General features: G+C 39.7%; 1 protein-coding gene across 2 annotated transcripts in view; it reads left to right on the top strand.

Annotated features, from left to right (window-relative positions):
* Nucleotides 1–14,945, top strand: part of PTN (pleiotrophin) — a 77,555-nt gene extending 62,610 nt beyond the window's left edge. For both annotated transcript variants that reach the window (XM_040561350.1, XM_040561347.1), the window contains one exon: nt 8,811–14,945. In XM_040561350.1, coding sequence (XP_040417284.1) covers nt 8,811–8,863 — 53 coding nt within the window. In that variant the 3' untranslated portion in view covers nt 8,864–14,945. The remainder of the gene's footprint in view (nt 1–8,810) is intronic.
* The last annotated feature ends 7,283 nt before the right edge of the window (nt 14,946–22,228 follow it).

Consider the following 22,228-nt stretch of genomic DNA (forward strand, 5'->3'; position numbering starts at 1 on the left):
AAATGAGATTTTCTCATATTAGGAAACAGCTGTTATAGTTAAACAAAACCCTGAAAGGCAAAAAGGGGAGTTTTTTTCCCTTCCCCTGAAGGATGAGGCATGCTTATTCAAGAAAGGTCCCTGGCACTGACCAGGAGCCTGCAGTGTATTTCACTGTATTTCAGTGATCTGAGCTCTGCGGGGCAGACACTGGCAGTGGATGCCCAGTGGGAACAGCATGGTTGGCTGTTATTATTGTTGCTATCATCATGATTATTTGTATTGCATGAGTGCCCAGAGGCCCCATTTGAAAAAGGGGCTCATTGTACTGAGCACTGCATAAACATTGTGAGTGGCAGTTTTGTCATGAATAATTTATACCTTATGGAGCTGAGAAATGTGAAAACCAAGAGGAGAAACAGTGGTCCAGAGGGGTGAGATCGGGTACTAAATGCTTGGTTGTGTTTCCCACTGCTCCTTCATAGTCTTGAGGACGTGGCTAGTTATTTCAAGATGAGGTAAAACTCAGTGGGAACTTTAATATCTGAGAAGTGTCTCTGTGACTTGGCTCCCTGCTGCAGTATCATCAGGAAATATGATTTTTCTCATTAATTTAAGTGAGAACAAGAATAAGCTATATATGAAAAATAAAACACAATGTTGGCTAGAGTGTGGACCGGCCTCAAGTTGCTAGTAAGCTGCCAGTGCAACCCTAACCTAATAAAGTTCAGATGTCATTTAATGGATTTTTTTCTACTTCCATTTTCTTATGTTTCTTGGAGTCTTTCCACTGTAGTTTCCCTTGAGACTGCTTTTGTACCTTTGAAAAATTAGACTTTTTGGACAAATAATTTGAATGCCTCATCAGATGCACCATCAATCTGATTCACACAGCTCTGATTCCAGGGAGCAAGAAATGCTTGTAGGAGAGGGAGAAAGAGAAATATTTTTTTAAGTACTATTTTTCAGTTTCTAGTTGTTCTGCAGCTTTAACAGGTGACTTTGAAAAGAAAAAAGCTGGGAAACTTCATGGGAAACCTAGACCTCCATATTTTCTCACCCCCTAGTTTGTATTTCAAATGCTCTTTAATGTGCTGCTCCAGAAGATGGAAAAACTAGATGTGACAAATGTTCTTGTTTAACCCTCTTGTGCCTGCAGGAGTTTCTTTTAGTGCTTAATGCAGACTGTTTGGGGTGAAAGTTTAAACAGCCCACTATGTGCCAATTCTCTTACATGCTCATTGTCTCACTTTCCTGGCTTGCAACAGCATCTAGCCTCCTTGGCAGTAGTTGCTGCCCTTGAGCCATGAAAATGCCTGAAGCTGTGGGACTTACTGTGATAAAAGATATGCCATCAGCAAATGTTTACACTCATTACTGTTCCCAGCAGTGAAACAGAGAGAAAGCTCTGTTCCTTCCTTTCTGTCCTTTCCTTTTCTACTTCTTCACTTCCTTTCCTTTCAAGCTTTATTTTTTCCTTCATTCTTTCTCCCTCCATCTCGTTTTCCACATCACCTTCTTTGTAGCTGTTCTTCTATCTGCACTTAGTGCAAAAGTTTTGCAGGCAACTCTTCATTGTGGAGCACTGACCAAAGCAAAGTCTGTGTCCCATGCCCTGAGGGAAGATGCAGAAGATGCCCAGGCTGGGGAAGATGCAGAAAGCACAACTAAGAAATGTGCACGTCTGGTTTTCAAAAAACAGCTAAATAAAATTAGGTTTCTATTCACGGTTACCCACAAATAATTGTCTGATAAACAACTATTTACTGATCTCAGTTTGACATAGAAACTGCCTCAATGTAGCATTTTGCTTCTCTGTGGATGTAGGTAAATGCCAAACTTTAAAGGAATTATTACTACTTTGTTTTAAGCAGTATCCTGTAGACAAGTGAATGTAGACAGTAAGCTCTGAATGTGTCAGTCTATTCGTGCACCTGTCTTACTGGCATTAAGATGGATCTTGTGTGCATCAGGGACAGAGAGCTGAAGAACCAGCTGAGATGGGGTCCCTCTTGTGCTGAGCGCAGCACATGACAAAGAGCAGTCAGAATGTTCATTCCTTGAAGAATCATCAGTGCAAACATGCCAGATACAGATGAAAAGAAAAAGAAAACAGAAGAGCAAAGTTAGCTTCTTCTGGAAATCACTTTCCAGTTAGCCAGACTGCTTCAGCAGCTTCCAAGTGCAAAACAGACATTGCTTGAAAGGTTTAACAGTTGTGGTCTTCTGAATACTTACTCTTAAGTCTCTTCTCTCTTCAACACATATGATCCAGGATAAAAGAAAATGAGAAGAACTTTCCTAATTCTTGTCACTGGACAAATAGGACATCTAGCAAAATCAGAAAATGCATGAATCTCTATTGTCTTTTGTGTGTCTGTGTTTAGGCAATCTTGAGTTTTTTTTTTTTTATCATTTTTTTCTCACAAATTTCAACAAATTACATCTTTAGGAAAAAAAAAATCCTGTAATACCTGACTAGTTTGAAGTTAGAATGCTAAACTGAACAACATGTAAGTCTTACCTTCAAATGACAGGTTCAAATGATGGCTTCTGCCTGTCTAAGAGAATTTTAGAGCTTCGTGGATGGTTTTAGAATAAATTGGATTAATTTTTCCCTGCATTTATTTCTTCCTGCCATACCAATAAGAAAGAAATTAGAGAACTTTTTCCACAAGTGGCTCCTTTGTCCATTTCTTTGTCAGATACGTTAGTGTTTGTTACAGGCATAAATCTAGCTGTTTCCCCATTGATAACACACACAGCAGAACACCTTCCTAGCATATATTCACCCTTTAGGTTGAGTTGTTTGAATGCAGTGTTCAACTGGGAACAAATTCAAGGCTATCCCAAACAGAAGTTTAGCAAAGTGAGAAACAGAACAAAACCTGCTTGGAGAAGAGTGACTGGAAGAGTGGAGAAATTGAGAAACACTTACAGACAACAAGAGACAGTGATTAAACAACACAGAGCTTACTTCTGGGGGATATAATCAATTCTAATACATTAATGAAGTAGAATCACATCAAGGTCATTGATTCGTTGGAGAGTTGCCTTCTATGGCTTTTTAGCTAGTGGAATATTGCTTTTGTTACCATCCAGTACAACTGGGTGTTGTTCAAAGAGCCTTTTAAGAAGAACTCATTTTGGAACAAAATTGCTATTGCAATATTTTTTACTTCTTAAACTGATTTGGAATAAATAAATGCTTTGTGTGAGGCAGGAAATAGGAGCACAAGAAACTAGATGGCCATGAAAGGCTCTCTTCCTCTAGAAACAGAAGAAATACTATATTTAAAGGGTATTTCAGAATCAATAAATTTGCTCTACAATCATGGAAATCACAAGATAGTACTGTTCCTGTTCTTAGAGAGCAGGGTAAAGCCTTTTAGGGTGAGATATTTTTCACCAAGGGATAAAATCCTTTGCTTTGTCAAAATCAAGTCATCTTTCTTCTACAGAGGTTGGCATTTTATCCCTAAATTTCAGAAGTGCCCTGTATCCAGTAACTACCACCATAGTAACTAGGTGCTTCAGGAAACTTTTCGCAATAAGAAGCAGAGAGCTCTTTAGGAAACCTGCCTTCCTCTGTACTGAGTGGGACTGAGCACTGGTTCCTGAGAAAACTCTGTCTTGAACACCTGGTGTTGAAATGCATAGCTCTAACCCTCTGTCAGCACAGCTTTTGCTGTTCTGAATGCTTTATTTTTTATAGCTTTTAGGGACATTGCTTGACTTTCATGTATAGAAGTTCAGCAATGCCACGAGTGAATTGTTATCTTCTCCTAAACCAATGAAAATAAATACCTGCAAGTCCTGGCTTTCAAAGCTTGGATTCCATTAAAATGCAGTTACTTCACTTTTGTGCCTTATGCATTAAGAGGGGCTTCAAATCTTACATGGCTTCTGTTTGATGTAATTACTTTCCTTTATTGCTTGCATAGTAAGAATAAGGCTCCAGAATAAAGATGACTATTTAGGGAGAGCCATTGCCATTCTAAATTGCATATGAAAAGTTGGGCTTATCAAATTAATTTGTTTACTTGGTAAGGTCCTCAACTTAAATTCACTGGATTTTTGTTATTGGTAGACAGTATAAGCAGACAGAAGTGGGCCCAATGCTAATCCACGACCGTGCAGTTTTTAATCCTGTGAATAGTTCTTAGCTAATGATTCATAGGTTTATTCAGGTTGTTGAATGATTAGAATATCAAGTGTGTGTACATCAACACAGTTTGTTCTCGCAGGGCTATTTGTACAACGCGACATGGGTGTTTTTATCTCACTGGAAGTGCTCTGGGCTCCGGGGGTGGGGAGCAAGCTGTCTGTGCACTGCTTGGATGCTGCTCTCTGCAGGAACAGCAAGGTGTTCTGAATTAGCTCTTTGCATGCGCCCTGATCCAGGATTCTGGCCTCCTGCTGTGCAAGAGCTCTCTCACAGTGGGATAAGAGGGAAGGGGGAGGGACAGTAGAAAGCACATACTGTAAAAACGGGCACAAAAACTGAGGACTGTTTTGCCATCCTCAGTAATATTCTGGACCATTCATAGCTCACTGTCCTGGTCTTTTGTTTTGCTGCAAGGATGTACAGGGATGGTAAAGCTAAGTATTTCCTTGATGTGAAGCAAGCCTGAGTGGAGAAGACATATCCAACTACTGCTGCTGCATTCCTCAATGTGGCTGTGTGCTGAGGTGGAAGGTGGGCTGGAGAACTAATGCCTGGTGCACTCAGAGAAGTAGGCAAAGAGCTACCTGTGCCCTTTCCCTCCACTGCACAGCCCGCTTACTTCATGTTGAGAGACAGTGAGAGAAAACACAGCTCCCAGCTCAGTGCTGACCCTGGTATTGGTGTCCATGGAATAACTACCTTTGATAAGGCCTTTAATGGATTTGAGTGTAAAGATCAAAGTTATTCACTCACCTTTGATAAGGTTTTATATCAAGATGTTCCAGTTTGTGGCCTGTGAACCAGATGTGGCCTCCAGGATAATTCTGTCACAGAAAGGCACCTAGTCCTGCTGAGCAGGTCCCTTAGTTGGCCAAAGTCTGTTCTCCTGAAATTCAGGGAAGTGATCCTGCTTTCTGCTTTGTTCCCTCCTCTCAGGATCCTGAACTCCACCACAGGTAGCTCATAAAGATACCTCCCATCAATGTCTGACTCAGTACTGAAAATATTAAGCCACCTGTTTTTAAAGCTGCTGGTGCAGTGAGTAGATTCAGTTTAGAATTCAGATTTAAAAATTTGCATGGTCTGGATTTTATCTATTTGTATCATCTCATCATAGTGACTCTGGATATTATTGGTAGTACCTGTCCGGGCAAACACATCCCCTGTAGCCAACGCACAGCTGATGCACAGCTCCGCGACTCTGTCTTTGCAAACATTGCATTAATCAGCTAGGTGAGGTGCAGGATGCTGCTGTTGCCCCAGGGTGCTTGCAGATGGCAGCATTCTGCTCAAGGTAGCTGCCATTCACCATATTGCTTCCTTCTGCCTCAAAACCGAGCATCAATGTGATCAAGCTGCTTTGCAATGCCAGCGAGATGTGGAGAGCAACAAAGAGGCTTCCCCATCATAAAAGCTATTTCCAGTGGGCACAGCTTCACGGGTTACTGCAGACTCTGATGGCAGGCTAGGTTCACATTAAGAGGAAATGTCTGAGCTGAAGGATTTACATCCAATCTGTGCTAAGGTAGATTTAATTCAGGTTATCTTCATGTATGGAGTAGAAACCTGAATGGGATTATTGGTGGTAGTGTATCTCAGTGACCTTTCCTTCACTCTACTGGAAGGGGTATGAGGCTGCTGAGTTTTCAGATAACTGGCACTGTACTCTGAATTGGTCAGGGCTTTTGAGCAGGGCGTCAGGGCTGGCACTGCTGGTGTGGTGACCCTTTCAGTCAAGTCTGGCTGCCTTGGGAAGAGAAACATTGGCAGACTGAGTGAGCAAGATGATGTGGGTCCCAGTGTGGCTGTGTGAGCTGACTTGATAGCATGTGATAAAAGTTGAGATAGTAGTCTAGGGTGAACAGCAATGAAGACAATGAAAGCCTGAGTGACACATGCATACATGCATGATACATGCATAGTGTAGGTCTAAGCAGTGAGAAAACATGAAGTACATCTTAAAACAAAAATCTACTTCCACATACCGTAGTCTGTAGCCTGACTACAGTCAAAACAGGTGAAGGGTACCCATGAACAGACTTGTGCAAGACAGTATGACCAGCAATATTTTCAGAGGTTAGTACCTTGGTATTGGTGTCTGGGGTAGGATTTTTAAAAGAGCCTAAAGAGACCGGGAAACTTTTGAGCTTATATATATATATATATATAATATGTATATAATATATATATATATACACATATATATATTGCCACAGCTCTGAGGGTGCATGTGGTTTCATGGAGTAAATATGTTTTTCATCAATACAGCATACCCATCCAAAAGACTAAGCTCTGGTGGTGTGAGAGGAATTAAATCCCAGACAGGAGCCTTTTATTCTCCTGAGGCATGAAGCAGAATCCCTTGTCTGTGTAGGTAGACAGGTTTGGAGGTTTGGATGATATGCAGGTTATCACAAGGTGGCCAATGGGGAGGATTTAACTTTTTCCCTTTTACTGAGAGGCTAATAGAGGCAGATACAGACACAAGGGGTTCAAGTGCAAATGAATAAACAGTAAGTTGTCTGGTACCTCAAGCCAAGTGCAAGGCAGGTAGTCATTGAGGATGGGGATCTGATGTGGTCACACAATGACTCCTGAATAAAAACTTCTGATAATAAGTGACTTCACCCCAAACATGAACTGCACATACTCTTTGGTAGAGTACTCTCAGTGGTCAGCCCATGGTCATGTCTCCTTTGCTTTTAGTAAATATAGTTGAAGTCTGCAGAGAGACTTTTTGTTTGTGGTGAGATTGAATAGATATTACAAATTCCATTCCTGGTCTGATTGATAAAATCTTTCTGTTTCTGAGTCAAGAAAGGGAGAGAGACCAAATAATACAGAATTCAGGAGGGTCAGTGATACAGTGGGAAAAAGAAATGAAGAGAAAGACATGGGTAAAAGAGGATAAGAGGGGAGACAGAAAAGTAATGTGTGTGAGGGAAGCTTTATCTGAAAGCAAATTCTATATTAACTTATCGAAAAATGACATTTTGGAATGACAGTTTGTAAAATAGTGCCACATACTGTGAATGGCTCTAGGCCACAGGCATGCATACACATATGCACAGACAAACACCGACACATATACAAAGGCAGAGGAAAAATAATAATAATTAAAAAAAAAGTTTTCACATTTTCAAACTGAAAACAATTGCTTCTTGTTTTAAGTTATTACCTCTTTAAATGTTTAAAAAAAAATTTAAGGGAATGAGACTTTAGAGCTGATTATGTGGCTAAAAAAATGAAACCAGTATTTTATTTCACATTGATGAAAGGATTATTCAAAATTTTTGTCCTGTTGTATAAGCTGAAGAAAAAATGTTGCTTTGAAAAACTAATGGATAGGAAAAACAACAGTCAGAGAAATTAGAGGTCCTAAGTCTACTTTCTCCTGAAGGTACCGTGGCCCTATGCATAGCTGAAGAATGTCAACATAGCTCCCTTGGCTTTAATGCAAGTAAGCTGGTTTTACCACAGATGATGATTTCTCAACTATGTTACCAGAACTAGCCAAAGAAAAAAGAATAATATTCATGAAGAAAAAGACCACCTTAAGGCCCAAGTGCTCATCTTTTACATTTTCTGTGATATTCATTGTTTAACCTGAGATCCTGAGATTTTTTTTTTTTTTGGTACATTCTGACAAGGAAGAAATAAAGGCAGTATTCAAAGGAGGGAAGTGCATATCAGTGAAATCTAGGTTAAGGCAAACATGGGTCTACTGCTTACTGTTTTGTTTCCAGGCAAGGTGCTCCACAAAAACTGTTTCTGTCTCTTTTCAGTAACCGTTTTGCTGTATTTCACGGTGGTATCTGGGAGGATTTATTCGTGTTCCCAGTGAGAGTTATTTCCCCCATTACAAGGTTATATGTGATAAGAATATCTCATCCCCTTAATTCCATATTTAGTTTTTAGGCCTCTCTGTCAGTTTCCTCTACCCATAGAACACTATGCTACCTGATAGCATGGTGGAATTTACTGCACAGTGGTATAATACATATGCTTTCACTTGTAGCTTCACATTGTTCCCTTACCGACCCCAAATTAGTCAGAGCAACACATGCTCCCTCTTTCCATCCCTATCCTATCAGTAATAACTGGCTGGACAGACCGTGCTTGAATGACTGCAGGCCAAACCTCAGCTGCCTCTCGAGTGTATGTAGGTGTTTGTCCCAGACAAAAAGGGAACTGTTGGCAATGGAGAAACTGAAGAAACAAGTGAGCTTTCTCACCATGCTCTGGAGTTGCTCTCATATTCAGGGAAAGCCAAAGACGAACAATGAAATAGAAAGGAAGTAAGGGAGGGAAATATGTGTGGGTAGTGTGTGCAAAGCTTTCTTCCAGCTCGCCACTGAGCCATGACCCGGTTTCTCCAGGAGCTGCCTGCTGTTTTCTTATTTTTGAAGCAAGTTCCTGAGACAATGCTTTGCATGCCAAACAGGGTCAGCTGCTCAGATAGGAAGGGATCTGAACTGGACGTGCATCCCCATTCCATCTCTAGCTCCCTGATTGTTCTTTTTATTATTCTTTTCCTTCAGTTTCCCCTTCTCCTATTCAGAATGAGGAAACAAAATTAGTTCTTATGTGCATAGAGAAAATAAGGGGAAATTTCAGGGGTATTTGTTGTTGATTTTTTTTGTGGTTATTGTTATCTTGACAGAATCCAAGAAGAAGAAAAAAGAAGGCAAGAAACAAGAGAAGATGCTGGATTAATCGAGCCAACTTGGGCAATGTGAGAAAGGGACATCAGCAAACACGATCAGTTAACGGTTTCACTTATAACTAGTCATTTTATTCTAAAATTATTTATAGCTTAATGGTACAATAGAAGGAAACAAGCAAACAGAAAAAAAATCATTTTTTTATTACTTTAGTATTTTTAATGTATAACCCTAACAACAATTTTTAGAGGCCTGTAATAAAGGACTCCAAACTCATTTAGAAAATTATCTATTATATATTGAACAATGTAGAGGTTTTTAAAACATTTTTTTTCTCAAGTGTCAGTCTTGTAATTACTCCATGCAAGCAGAACCTGAACCTGTGTAGAGCCCTGCTGAAGCCAGTGGTGCCCTGTGTGGACATAGGAGTCTGTCTGGATGCAGTTTTATTTAAGATTGGGACTGTATGTCTGAAAGAAAAACAGATTTTGTTTCTTAAGTTCTTGTTATTTCTGGATAACTGTGTAAAGTTATTTGTCTGAGGAAATGATAGGGGCATTTTGTTGAGTATTTGTGGGCAAAGATTTTTCTTCTATGTGTGGTGATGCTCCTTCCAAACTGTCAGCATCTATGTGTTAAAACCAGTAACATTCCTCTATCCTTGGCCCTATTTTGGTTGATGGCAGTAAAATTCTAAAATCTTTTAGTGGTTGGATATAGCAGGGTCCTAAATTTTCACAATTTTTTAGCAATCATTTTTCAAATTGCAAAATACTTTTTTTTTTTTTTAACACCATATCAACACTGGTGGATGGTAGTATCCACTGTTTTACCTGCAAAAGCCGAAAAATGCTTTCTATTGTTTGTTTATTTTGTGAGAGAGGAGAATATCTTTTTCACAGAAATCTAGTTGAAATTGTTGTGATTCTGCCTGACCCTACTCCCTTTTGTATTCGTAGGAATCTTCCTGTTGATTTTAACTACAGTTGGTTGAAAAATAGAAAGTATGTCTGCTGGGAAGTGACAAAAGAAATCAGTTTGAAAACTGAAGTGGTTTATATTTTTTACCAAAAAAGGGACAATTTGTGAGACTTGAAACCTATAGGAATGATATTAATTTTTGTTTCTCTACTAGTAAAACAGAAGGGAAATGCCAACATAATACCTTTTGCTTTCTTGCATTTTTATATAAGCAAAAAGACCTTGGGAAATCTCAGCCATAATAAAAATAGTTCTGTACTTTATTTATTTATTTTTTATTTGTTATTTTTTATTTTTTTTAAGAAAACTTGGGGGGGGGGAGAAGAAAACTTATAACCTGCTGTTTTTCAGTTTGATTTTTACCTGTCTCAACTGATAATGAGTCCTGACAGAAATCACGAAGTAGAAAAAATATCTGGCAAAGGGTTGGTATATCCCCAGGTAAAGGGTTGTCTTACAAACCAAACAACCTTCAGACCAGACATTTTAGAGGAAACATATAGGATTTCAGTGTCCAAATTCTTTTTAAAATCATTGCTTTTAAATTATAAATCTTAAATTTCAAGTCTAAGAAGTAAGCTTCATCATTTATGTAGACTCCAGGCTTGCCTGCTGGTCAACAGGAAATCACCCATAGTCTCCCTTGTATTCCTGCAGATACCCACTGACTTCAGTGAAGCTGCATCATGGTGCATTCATCTGGGTAAATCACTCTGCTCTTTTGGAATTAGCTTGTAGAGATGCAGAATCTTTTTCCAGACTAACTTCTCACTTCCCTTTTCTAAGCAAAAAATAAAAAAAGCAGAGCTTGACCTTTTTTTTTTTTTTTTTTTTGACATGGGGACTATGGCCGATCTGAACCCTCAGTGAGTCAAGTCCTTCTGGATATTCCCAAACCCTTTTGAAGCCAGCTAGCCAAGGCTGCGCATAGCTCAAGATAGACTAGTTACACAAGTATTTCTCAGACTCCTTGGGTGTGTTTTGCAGTCTTTGTTGATATCCTTGTTATTTTGACTATACTATTAGACATACCTGAGACAGTAGTATAATTAAAGATGTCCCAAATGTTGTGGACATGCAATGACCAAACCCAAAACTACAAGCTGCCGTTCATAAAGGCTTTTATTTGGGTGGTTCTGGGTGCTATTTTTTTTTTCATGGTCTAATGAGATCTACCAATGCTTGTGCCTCAGACTTAAACTAATGCATTGGTAGATCTGATTGAAAGCAAAGGGAGGAAGAAGCTTTCTCACTCACCAAAGGTTTGTCTGTCTAAATGCTGCATCAGTGCAGTTCACTTAAAGTGGTTCAGCTTTGAGTGTAAACACTGTTGCACCGTTGTCCTACACCAGTTAATCTAGTCCATGTTTCACAGGCACTCGCAAGAGTTGGGATTGATGCTGAGACCAACAGTTTGACTTTCCTTTAGGAAACTTTAGATATGACTTCTGATTTCCATCTCTGTGAGTAAAAAAAAAATAAATTCCCCTGTTTCCCCTGTTATTTTATGGCCCTTAAGAATAACTGCTCATCTGGATTGTTAAAGGAACATTCCTAATAGTTTTTGAAGGAGGCCAGTCAAGATCCCATTGTTGTGATGGTGGTATAGGGACTCCATGGAGAGAGTTTACAGAAGCAAATAAGCAAACAAAATGCCATGTTAGGACCAGGAGAAAGCACAGCAGTCCCCTGAGCAAAGGGTGTGAAATAGAGCACTTCTTTGTACTACTCAGCCACATATGCTTGGATCTATATTGACATATTGTTAATAATAATTGTATTTGTGTATGCCATACTTTAGAAACAATGAAGAAAATTTCCAGCAGAAAATGGTCTGTGGGAACTCATGCTATGAAGGCAATGATAAAAGTATTTGATGGTAGAACACCGAGGAAGGTTAAAAAGAAGAGGCAAGTCAATTCAACTCTTTAAGGAGACACCCGCTACCTAGGAGAACAGGTGTAATTGCTTCACTAGTGACATTATTAAGAAAGAAAGAGGCAAATATCTGAACAAAACCTCTTCCAGCTCTATCTTGCTCAGTTCCTACCAGAGTTATTATGAAATTTCCTCTTATTTGTTTTCTAATCCTCTATCTACCACCTTCTGGAAGGCAAGCTTATGTGACAGTGCTGTGGGGTTGGCTACTTTGGATGAGGTATGTGTTTTGCCCTCTTCATCCATGAGGCACTAGCTGAATTGACTGAAACTCATTTCAAGAATGTACCACTCACAAAGTGATTTCCATTCTCATTTGCTACAGCTATAATATGGTATGAGGAGATGATAAAAATCCCCCAAATGACAGCCTTTTTCTAGAAGATCTGGATGGTCAGAAAATAAAGTAGTGAGTTGCTGAACGTTAGCTAAGGGTGAATCTGCATCCACACCCTGGAATCCAGCAAGATTAGACTGAGGGGGATTTGGATTTAGCTCCATTTCCTTCTTCTAGGTAGACTGAACCATGCTTCCAAGCAATTAGGCATGTCTATATCTTGATTTAAATCAGTACTTGAGGACTGGGGCATTTCTCACTTTGATATGTCTCCTGACAGAAGTGTCCATATTGAAAGAGAATCATTGCTTGTTAGCCTGGCATATTTAACAGATTATGAAGTGCAGGAAGACTATAGCATAAGGTATGCATTATGGTCCTAGAAAGGGAAAGCAAACTTACCAGTTCTCATCTTCTAATTCCATAATGACATTCTGAACTGCATAATTTTTTCAAAGGGAGAAATTTTCAAAAGGGAGAAATTTTTTCAATAAGTAGAAATAAAAGTGTAATAATTGTAAATACATCTCAACAGGCCATGTAGGGCCCATGTCAAGAAGAGACATATACTAAGTCAGGAACATTTTATGTAAACTTCTTTCACTTTCTTCTTTGAGTAGAGAAGGCAGGATTACTGAGTGGCACATTTGCTTTTATGCTTTACTTGGTTTGTGCCTTAACACAAACTGGACAATAGTGGAGTGTTACTGAAAATACAGAAGAATTCCCACTCCAAGCTCAAAAGAATGTGTCCACCCGAAGGCAACCTGGCTTTCTTTCAGACTGGGAATCAGTATTTTTTATTTTTATTTTTATGAATATATTTTCTGAACTCAGATGCTGCTGAAATTGGCCAGCAACAACATTAGCAATGTAACCCTGCCACATTTCTAAAGCAAAATATTGTTCAGGTACACCATTCTGATATGACACAATATCATTTTTCACATCTCCCAAATTCTTACAGTAAGGGGAAACAGTATATGAATGAGGGTAGGCATCTCTTATTCAATCTTTTTAAATTCTATAGGACATTATCTTCTCTGAACTTTTGTGTTCTTCCTCTGTGGGGACAGACTATACCTGTTGTTTGCCTTCTACTACTCAGATCTAATTTTGATAGTTTGTAGTTTTTCCATTGATTTTGCTAAGGCAATCTACCTCCCACCCAATCTTCTGCAGACATTTTTGATCCTTCTCATGCTGGAGGGTATATTCTCCACTACTTGCTGGCTTGTAAAACAGCCCCAGCAAGCCCCTACCATTAGGTACCTTTTATTGTGTCCTTCTAACATTAAAAATAAATGACAGAATGTAACTTGTTCAGCAGAAGACAACAATGGACAAAGAAGTGTAAGAATAAGCTATTGATTCTCTGGGTTCAGTGGGAGGGTGGCTTGCTGGTAAAACCTCTGTCATAGCTCAACCTGGGTGAGGCTTCCTAGAGAAAAGAAATGATTCCTATATGATGGAAGAGTAGAGACAGTGATGAAAGAATAGCTACCCTCAAACAGAAGAACCCCTTAGTCAGATAAACAGAGCAAGACGTTGCATCCTCTCCCACTGAATTCTCTTTACCTTCAAGTTAAAGGGAAGAGACAAGGCACATAGAGCTTCAAAGACAGTGAGAATTGTATGAACGAAGTAGAGCATGGAAAGACCCTGTTCCTGCCCATGGGTTTCTGAACTTGGAGAAGGTCTAGATAGTGTTTTTCATAGCAGCAGAAAATTTAATGTGCTTTTGGACTAAAAGTAAATGGTAAAGTCTAATCATTCTCCTAGTATTCCTCTTCTGCATCTCTTCAAAAATGGCAGTCTGCCTTGAGGCCCCATCACTCTGACCTGAGCAGAAATGAGATACATCAAGGAAAACATGGGACTTCAGCTATATTCCCGAGGTCCCAGGTGGCTAAAAAATCAGTAGTTATCTAAAAACACAACAAAACTGAAAGCATGGGTCCAATATATGGTTTTACTGATGAGACAAAACAGAGGCTCTCCAAGTGTTCCCATTTTGGAAAGTCATTCAAAGTTAAATACTGTACAAAAGCTTTAGCTTGAATTCTGTGATGTACAGCTAGGATAAATGGATAGCCTCTGCTGGACTGTCTTATCCTAGCCAACTTCATTTAATTAATTACACTGTTTGAATTCCCTCATCATAATCAGCCTGGCAACATGATGCTAACTTCTCTCAATGGGTGAGTCATTATGCTTCCGATGTTATAATTATGTGGCACATCTAGGTTTTTATAGCTGAAGAAAATGCCTCTGGTAGTCCAGAGACTCTTGTAGTTGCTGAGGGGATTTGTAGCAGATGCAGGCTAGTACTGCTGCTGCTTGGAGCTTGAAACCACCTCATCAGCTTGTCACAATCAGATACAGCAGCTCTCTAAATATACATGCATACATACTGCATATATATATATGTCCATATATGGAAAAGCAAAACTATTACAAAAAAATGTACCCATAACTCAAAACCTCTCTCACAAGTCGTGCTGCCATGTTTTAAAGCTAAAGCAGAAGTGAAAGAGCTTTTGGCCTGTGTTATTATTATTATTTTTTTAATACAAGGGTAGTATATAGGCTGAAGAGACAGTTTTCTTCCCTCCTCTATTAAAGGGTATTAAGCAATTTAAGAATGGTTATGTTGAAGGAAAAAGCAAAACACACACCAATGAAATGGCTGATAGGACTTAGTATAAAGGTGACATTCTTTTCTGTCACACCAAGTACATGGAAGGGCTTTATTCAAAGCTTTGAAGTGGAAGAACCGATTGGATTAAGTAGAAGCCCAGATAGAAAAAGGTTTTTTCTCTGCAAAGAAAAAGTGAGGAAAAGTGAAAAACAAAACAAAAACAGACAACAACAACAACAAAAAAGTAAAAGAGGAATCCTCTTGACACTTGTAGTTCGGGTGTTAAAGAAAAGAAGAAATGGAAGTCAAAATAACGTTAAAGCCTGAATATTGTGTTCAATGGATTTCTAATTCTGTATATATCTATTAAACCAGTGCTATATAGTATCTTCTCATGGGTTACATTCTTTACCCTGTTCAATTTCCTTTTTATTTTCAGTTTGTATATTGATTTTGTAAGCTAGTAGTCTGTTACCTTTTCATTTTTTTTAAACTTGTATGAAAGCCATATATCCATATTGTAGAATGAAAGCATTAATCCTGTAATATCCTTTAATGTTTCCCTTAGCTCTGTGGGATTGTGGGAGGCTCTAGCGAATGTATATGTTTACCAATTGTATCAACATAATTTACTTGCTCTTAGATAAAGAATTAAATAAACTAATACACAGAAATGTGGTGTCATCATTTGGTTGTTGCAACTGGAGAAGACTTTTGAATTTCCTTTAATTAATTCCTAATATTATTAGTGGTCTGCCTCTGCTGTACTAATTTCCTGTCAGCTATAAGTGTTGCATGTCACAGAAATATTTAGCTCTGTAAATTCAGAAACAGTAGGAAGAGTAAGAATCTGTAGGAAGTAATCTACCAGAAACGGTTCTAGCAGAAAATGGCTCTTTGGTTTGGGAGTGCTGAAAACTGTCTGCCCCAAATTCGCCAAACTTGTCAGTTCTATAAGGGAGTTTGTTTTAGTATCTGGTGTAATTGACACAGTGGTGGGCTTAAGGAGTCTGTATAAGGAGTTTGGAATTACTTTTTTTTTTTTTTTTTAAATTATTCTGTCAGATAAGCAATTGGAAAACCTTATTCCCAGCCCTGTCATGCTCAGCTGTTTTACTTTAACAGTGACTTTAATGAGTGTGTGTTTGGTGACAGATGATTAAGCCTCATGAATAGAGCAAAGATGTTAAATTACATTAATAGACTACTCTGAATGAGGAAGAAATTCAGGTAATGTTCATTGTATGTCATTTCTTTTCCTTTCTTTTTGTCCTTTCATTATACTTTTTTTTTCTTCCTAAATCTGCTTTCCTTTCCAAAGCTCTTCCTGCTTTTGTTTCTATGTCCAACTATTAGTTAAAATTTTAGAAAAAAATAATTACTATAAGCCATTCCATCAGTCACCGCCAAAAGAGGGAGATGCTCCATACCAGTTAAAAGACTAGGTGATTATACAGTCTTCTGAAATTCTTTGGAAGCAAATGGACAACTATAAACCACGAAAAACGATAGTGCATTCTTCAAATCATCAATGGACTCAACAACCTAATTTGTTCTTTGGAAAGGAAACCAAGTGCTTACTATTGTTTAATTACAAAAGTCTTTATTCCCATTTTATATGCTACTTACATTTTTAGGTTAGTAAGTAATGATGGTTTTAAAATTCTCTTGTTCTTGGGAGCTATCTGATCTTGTCAGTAAGCCTGAGCTGCTTGAGGACTGTCTCAAGTAGTGCTTAGTGTCCCAAAGCTCCATCATTCAGGACACCCAGGTCTCTGATTTCTCCTGTCCTTCCTACCTCTGTACACAAATGCTGACTAAGTCATAAACAGGCTTGGCAAGGAGTTTTTGGGTCAGCTCTGTTCTGGTGATTGCCTTCATGGAATAGAGTTTTAGAAGGCCATCTCTGTCTTTACATAGATTCTTTTTGTTATGCACGGGTTACATGAATGGATGGGACTTCATGTAGAAGGGACCCGAACTCTGCTACCACTCTGCTCAAAATTTCCGAGACTGGTGGTTCATGAAGTGAGTCTATGGTTACAAGAAGGACTGCCAGTTGTGAGTGGGCGGAGATGTCCATGCAAAAATAGCTGCTAGCAGAACCGAAGCCACTTTGAGAACTGCGAAACCCCATAGCTCAACCTATACACTGCTACAGCTGAAGCTAATAACTTGTTTGTAATTCATCATCCCTCTGGCCTTGTACAAGGTAAAATTGTAATTAATGCATAATATTGATGTAAATGGATAATACTCACACATGCAGACACACTTCACCCCTTGCCTTGTAGATGAGAGATGACACCTGATTTTTGCTCAGAGTGGAGATTTTGTACAATCAACTGTTCATGTACAAGATGAAGCATTCCTCCAAAATAATAGTTCAACTCCTTGCCTATTGTCCTCTTTTATGATGATGTGGGAAATCACCCTTGCAGAGGTCTTCTCTCAGGTTATCTTACTTATTAGTCTGTACTAATCGCCCCTACAAAAACCCAAATGAAAGAAAAAAAAAACCATAATCTTATAGTGAAACACATCTGTTATAAAATCTTCACTGTTTTCTGAGAACTTTTCTCAAGAAACACCATTATGTGTGACTTATGGTCAAGGGAGATTTGACATAAAGTGCAAATATACATGTACACACAGACGAACACTTGCACACACATGCATACACGCACACAAGTATGCATGTGTGCACACACACACAGAGTCTCTTTTACAGTCAAAAATAACTCCATCCCTTCTGGGTACCCTGAGTTATAGAAGGGCTTATTGCTACACAATCACCATGGAAACTATTGTCTCCATTGGCAAAGAATATTATTATTTGTATTTATTCTGTCTCTTTTTTTTTCTAAGTTGCACTGTAGTCCTTTTAATTTGCTGCTCCACTTATACCCCAGGAGCAAAAGACAACAGCTCAGATCTGAAAAGGTCAGTAACTTTTTTTTTTTTTTTTTTTTCTGTACAGTAGATAATGCCTCTCAAGATCAGTAATGCTCCCTCTTAAAAAAAAAACAACTGATAAACATTAAACATTTTCTGTTCATTGATAGCTATGTAGTAATACTATGGAAGGCTCTGGAGAGAGAGTGAAAGAGAAATGCAGTATGCTGGGGTTGGAGGAAAGGGAAAAGAGCTTTCTATAATAGTGACAGTTAACTTGCATACTATTGCATTTTGAAATACAGACAGATTTTTCTTTACTTTTCTTTTTTTTTTTTTTAAATATATTTTTTAAACTTTGATATACAACTTCAGACACCTGCTGTTGATAAAGAAGAGGGCTACACCCGTGTAATTATACAGTTCTTTAACCATCTGAAAAGCTCTAGGTTTTTTATTACATTAATTCATGTATTGCTACTATTCACTGTGTAGCACCACAAGTACTCATGGGACCTAGATACTCAGCCTTGGTCAAGTGTGGTTGGTGCTGCTGCAGGGTGCACAGTGGGCCTCAGTCCAATGCAGCGGCTGCTTGGCTATGAGTGTGGTGCAAAGTGAATCTCCAGCTGCAGGAATGGACCAGCTTCCACTTTCTCTTCAGAGCACAAAAAGGTGGAGGTAGTGTCCAGCGAGAAATAACATGGTGTAATCTCATTCTTATTAGACTTCCTTCCTTCCTTCCTTCCTCCCTTCCTCCCTTCCTCCCTTCCTCCCTTCCTCCCTCCCTCCCTCCCTCCCTCTCTCCCTCTCTCCCTCTCTCCCTTCCTCCCTTCCTCCCTTCCTCCCTTCCCACCTCCCTTCCTTCCCACCTCCCTTCCCTCCTCCTTTGGAAAGTAGGTATAAAAAAACAAAACAAAACAAAACAAACGCTGAAGACCGAGGTGCTGAAGAGCCCTGTTCCCAGTTCCCAAAATAGGATTACCTAAGCAGGAGATGGAACTGGTTGCAAGGAAGGCCAGAAATTCCTCCTCTTATCTTGAGGCAAGGTACACTAAAAAAAGATTTGTGTTGAATTTAGATATTTTAGACTTGATTTTAGATGTATTCTGAACATGAAACAGCTCATTTTCAGCCTGGAGGAATGTCCTGAGAATCATGATATAGTGTATAAAGATCCTCAGCTGCGTAATATCTCAGTCCTGTAACAATTTGTAAAGTGCTGTGCTTTATGTGCTGTGGATAATCCCACTGATTCAATAGGGCACTTCCTGGTGTAAAAAGCCAAAGAATGACAGAATCAGAACTTTAACTGAGACTAAAGTAGAAAGTTTGTTGTCTTTGCTATTATCCTCCCTTGATGACAGGGGTCCATCAAGCCACCTGCACAACTGAGTGACACAAAGACAAAACACACTCTTCCTGAGATAGAGACTATTTTATAAGTAGCTGAATTTGAGCTGGGCCTGTATATTGTCATTGCTACTTGCTGTCTTATCAGGAAAGCTCCCTAAATAAGCCACTGTTCTATCTAGCAACATGGGAAGGAAAAGACAACTATATTTTATTTCTGTCCAGTGTATATCGAAAGCAGTAAGTGCTCTGCAACCTTAATATCAGGGTCACGATAGTATGGCACAAGAAAGCAGAAGAACTAGCTTGTGGAGGAAACAAAACAAAACAAACAAACAAACAAACAAAACAGACAAAAAACAGAAAAGGCAGCCACCTTCCTACTTTGTAGTATTTATGCTATGAGTCCCTGAAATACATGGATTTCATCAACAGAGATGGAAAACACTCTAATCTTAAAAACAGAAATATGCATTTTTGTTGCTAGTAGTAGCAATGACAACAGTAATTTAACAGCCATTATTATGCTTTGTACAGTATTTTAGCAACATGCTCTCAGTTAACACCTTTGATTGCAAAACTTCTAAGCAATTTGTCAATGCTAAGTACCCACTATCCCTGTGTATGAGGTAGAGGGTCAATCTCTGATGTTGTCCTTAGGCTCCCTCTGTAGTCAATGGAGCATGACAAGTCTATTCAGAAGGTGATTCAAAGTAGAGGGCTAATTTAACAAATCTGATAGATGTCATGAAGGGCTTCTCTCTTTGCTAGTTGTGGAGGGAGCTTAGGGAAATTAAGGGTTTTAGGCTGATCTGAGTTTTGCATGGTACTTTGCCCTCCCATTAAGATAGCAAGCTGCAACACTGAAGGCCAGCACTTCAAAGATATTTAGGAATTTTAAAAGTAAGGAGTCTTAACTTAAAAGAGTCCCCCAAAATGTAAGACAAACAGGCTAAGACCGTGCATTGTGTCAATGACTGTTCCAGTATAAATCTTTCTTGTGGAGGGAGGAATGTCCTTGTAACATGGCTCTGAATGGGACCAGAGAGAATGATAGAGGTAAAGCAGGAGAGCTCACTGCCTCCTTCTTGGCCCAGCTGATGGTAGTGAGGCAGAGGGGAGAGAAAGCCTCTGCTTTTGTCCACTTGTTTGGCTCAACCACAGTCTGGAGGCTGGGCGAGGGCTGTGCCTCCCGCGGGGCTGAGGGAGCTGAGTCCTTGTGGCACTCTGCAGCCTTTGTGTGACACAGCAGGTGTAATGGGAAGCTCCTCTCCCCGGATGAATGCGCATGGGGATGCTGATGCCCCCACTTCTTTCACAGCCATGCTGGGAACCAGGGCGAAACTGCATTTCTCAACAGCAGGCCAGTAATTCCTGGAAACAAGTGCGCGCAGGAAGGGGCCATGGAGCAAGAAGGGGCTGGTTTGGGAATAGCGCTGCAGGACCACTCCTTATCTAGAATGGCCCATTGATAGATTTAGGGCTTCATCCCACAAGGCATTCAGCATCTCCTGAGAGACCTAAAACTGGTATCCTAACTAATTTTCTCTGTGAAAAGCTGTTCTGGACAAAAAAATCTCTATAAATTCTTCAGTTGAAATGGGCTACGTAAGCTTTTAAAAAAATTATCACAGTGCCCACAGGCCCCTCTTATTCACATCCCAGTTGCCTGCTTGCTCTCTATTTGGCACAGGCGAGTTCTCATCAGCCTGGCGTTCTTCCTCTTACACCCATATCAGCTACTGAAGTGACAGGAGCTCCAAGCCAAATACCTGGCATGCGGGACAAAACCCTGCCAGGACAAAACCAAGTATTTATATCTGTGCTTTCAGTGCCAGGTGGGAGGTGTGAACATTAGAGAATGGAGGCTGAAGTCTGTAGCTGGCAGGCTGTGCTGTTGCTCCAGGGGAGCAGGCGCTGTCAAGGGGCTTCAGAAATGCAGATTTAAGAACAGGACTTAGAGCTGATGGGTTGGGGTGATGAATTTGCCACATTTTTCTTGACATGTCTCAAGTTGGTGCTGTTTTTGCCTCAAAGCCAAGTCATGTCATTTCTGAAAAGAAAGGCTGTACTTGCTTTTAAAATTTGGTTTTGAGTATGATTTTAGCAGTCTAGCCAAATAAAGAAACAATCATCTCTTCTTTTCTGCAGCAGATACAGTAGGCTGGGCTGGGATAACTACTGCTACCAGGGACTGAACCTCCAGCTTTTGGAGCTAAAGCATGTGCTGAATTAAGGGACTCATTGCCCAAGTGTGTTCAAGCACCCATGATTGTGTCCATATAACCTTAACACTCCGTGAGAACAGTATTCCCTACTGGATGGGCTCTTCTGAAGGTGTAGAGCAAGTGGTTAGGAAATACAGTGTTCTGGACTTTAAGCAGGAGCTAGTCCAGATGATCTGGATACAAAGCCCTCAGAAAACTTCAGCTTCATAGCAGAGAGAAACCCAGAAACACAGAATCACGGAACAGTTAAGGTTGGGAGTGACATCTGGAGATTATCTGGCCCGAGCCCCTTCTCAAGCGGGGCCACCCAGACCAGGTTAACCAGGACAATGTCCAGGTGGCTTTTGAACGTCTCTGAGGAGGGAGAGTCCACAGCATCTCTGGGCAACCTATTTCAGTGCTCTGTCACCTGCATAGTAAAGTGCTTCCTGATGTTCAGAGGGAACCAGTTGTGTTTCAGTTTGTGCCCATTGTCTCTTGTCCTGGAGCCGGGCACTACTGAAAAGAGCCTGGCTCTGTCTTCTTTGTACCCTCCTTTCAGGTATTTATAGACATTGATAGGATCACTCCTTAGCCTCCTCTTCTCTAAGCTGAATGGTCCCAAACTCAGATAAACTTCTGGGCTTAATGTTTCCTGGCAATGTGAGGATTGCAGTCACCATATTCAATTTTTTCAGAATCACCTACTGAAATATTGCAAGACTTTAATTAGATGTCCAAAAATACCTTTGAGAATCTAAGCCAAAACCTGGAAATCAGTTCAGACTTGTGTTTTTTATGAATCAGATGCAACCAAAGATGCCAAGCTCTCCCTTCCATCGCAAAGAGTAAGTTAAAAAAACTTTTCCAGACTTTTGCTTTGCAGGTATCTGAGATCAGAGCTAGAGAGAATTAGACCCTTTGGCTGAACAGAGATAATCTTTTCATTATAATGAATTTGAAGCTCTGCAGTCAGTTGATTGAGTGTGATATGATATTTGATATGGAAATCAGGGCTGACTGGGACAGGAATGGGCCTCATCAAGCAGTAGTTTCCAAGGGATG

This window comes from Cygnus olor, chromosome 1, assembly GCF_009769625.2.
Source record: "Cygnus olor isolate bCygOlo1 chromosome 1, bCygOlo1.pri.v2, whole genome shotgun sequence".
Taxonomy (NCBI): domain Eukaryota; kingdom Metazoa; phylum Chordata; class Aves; order Anseriformes; family Anatidae; genus Cygnus; species Cygnus olor.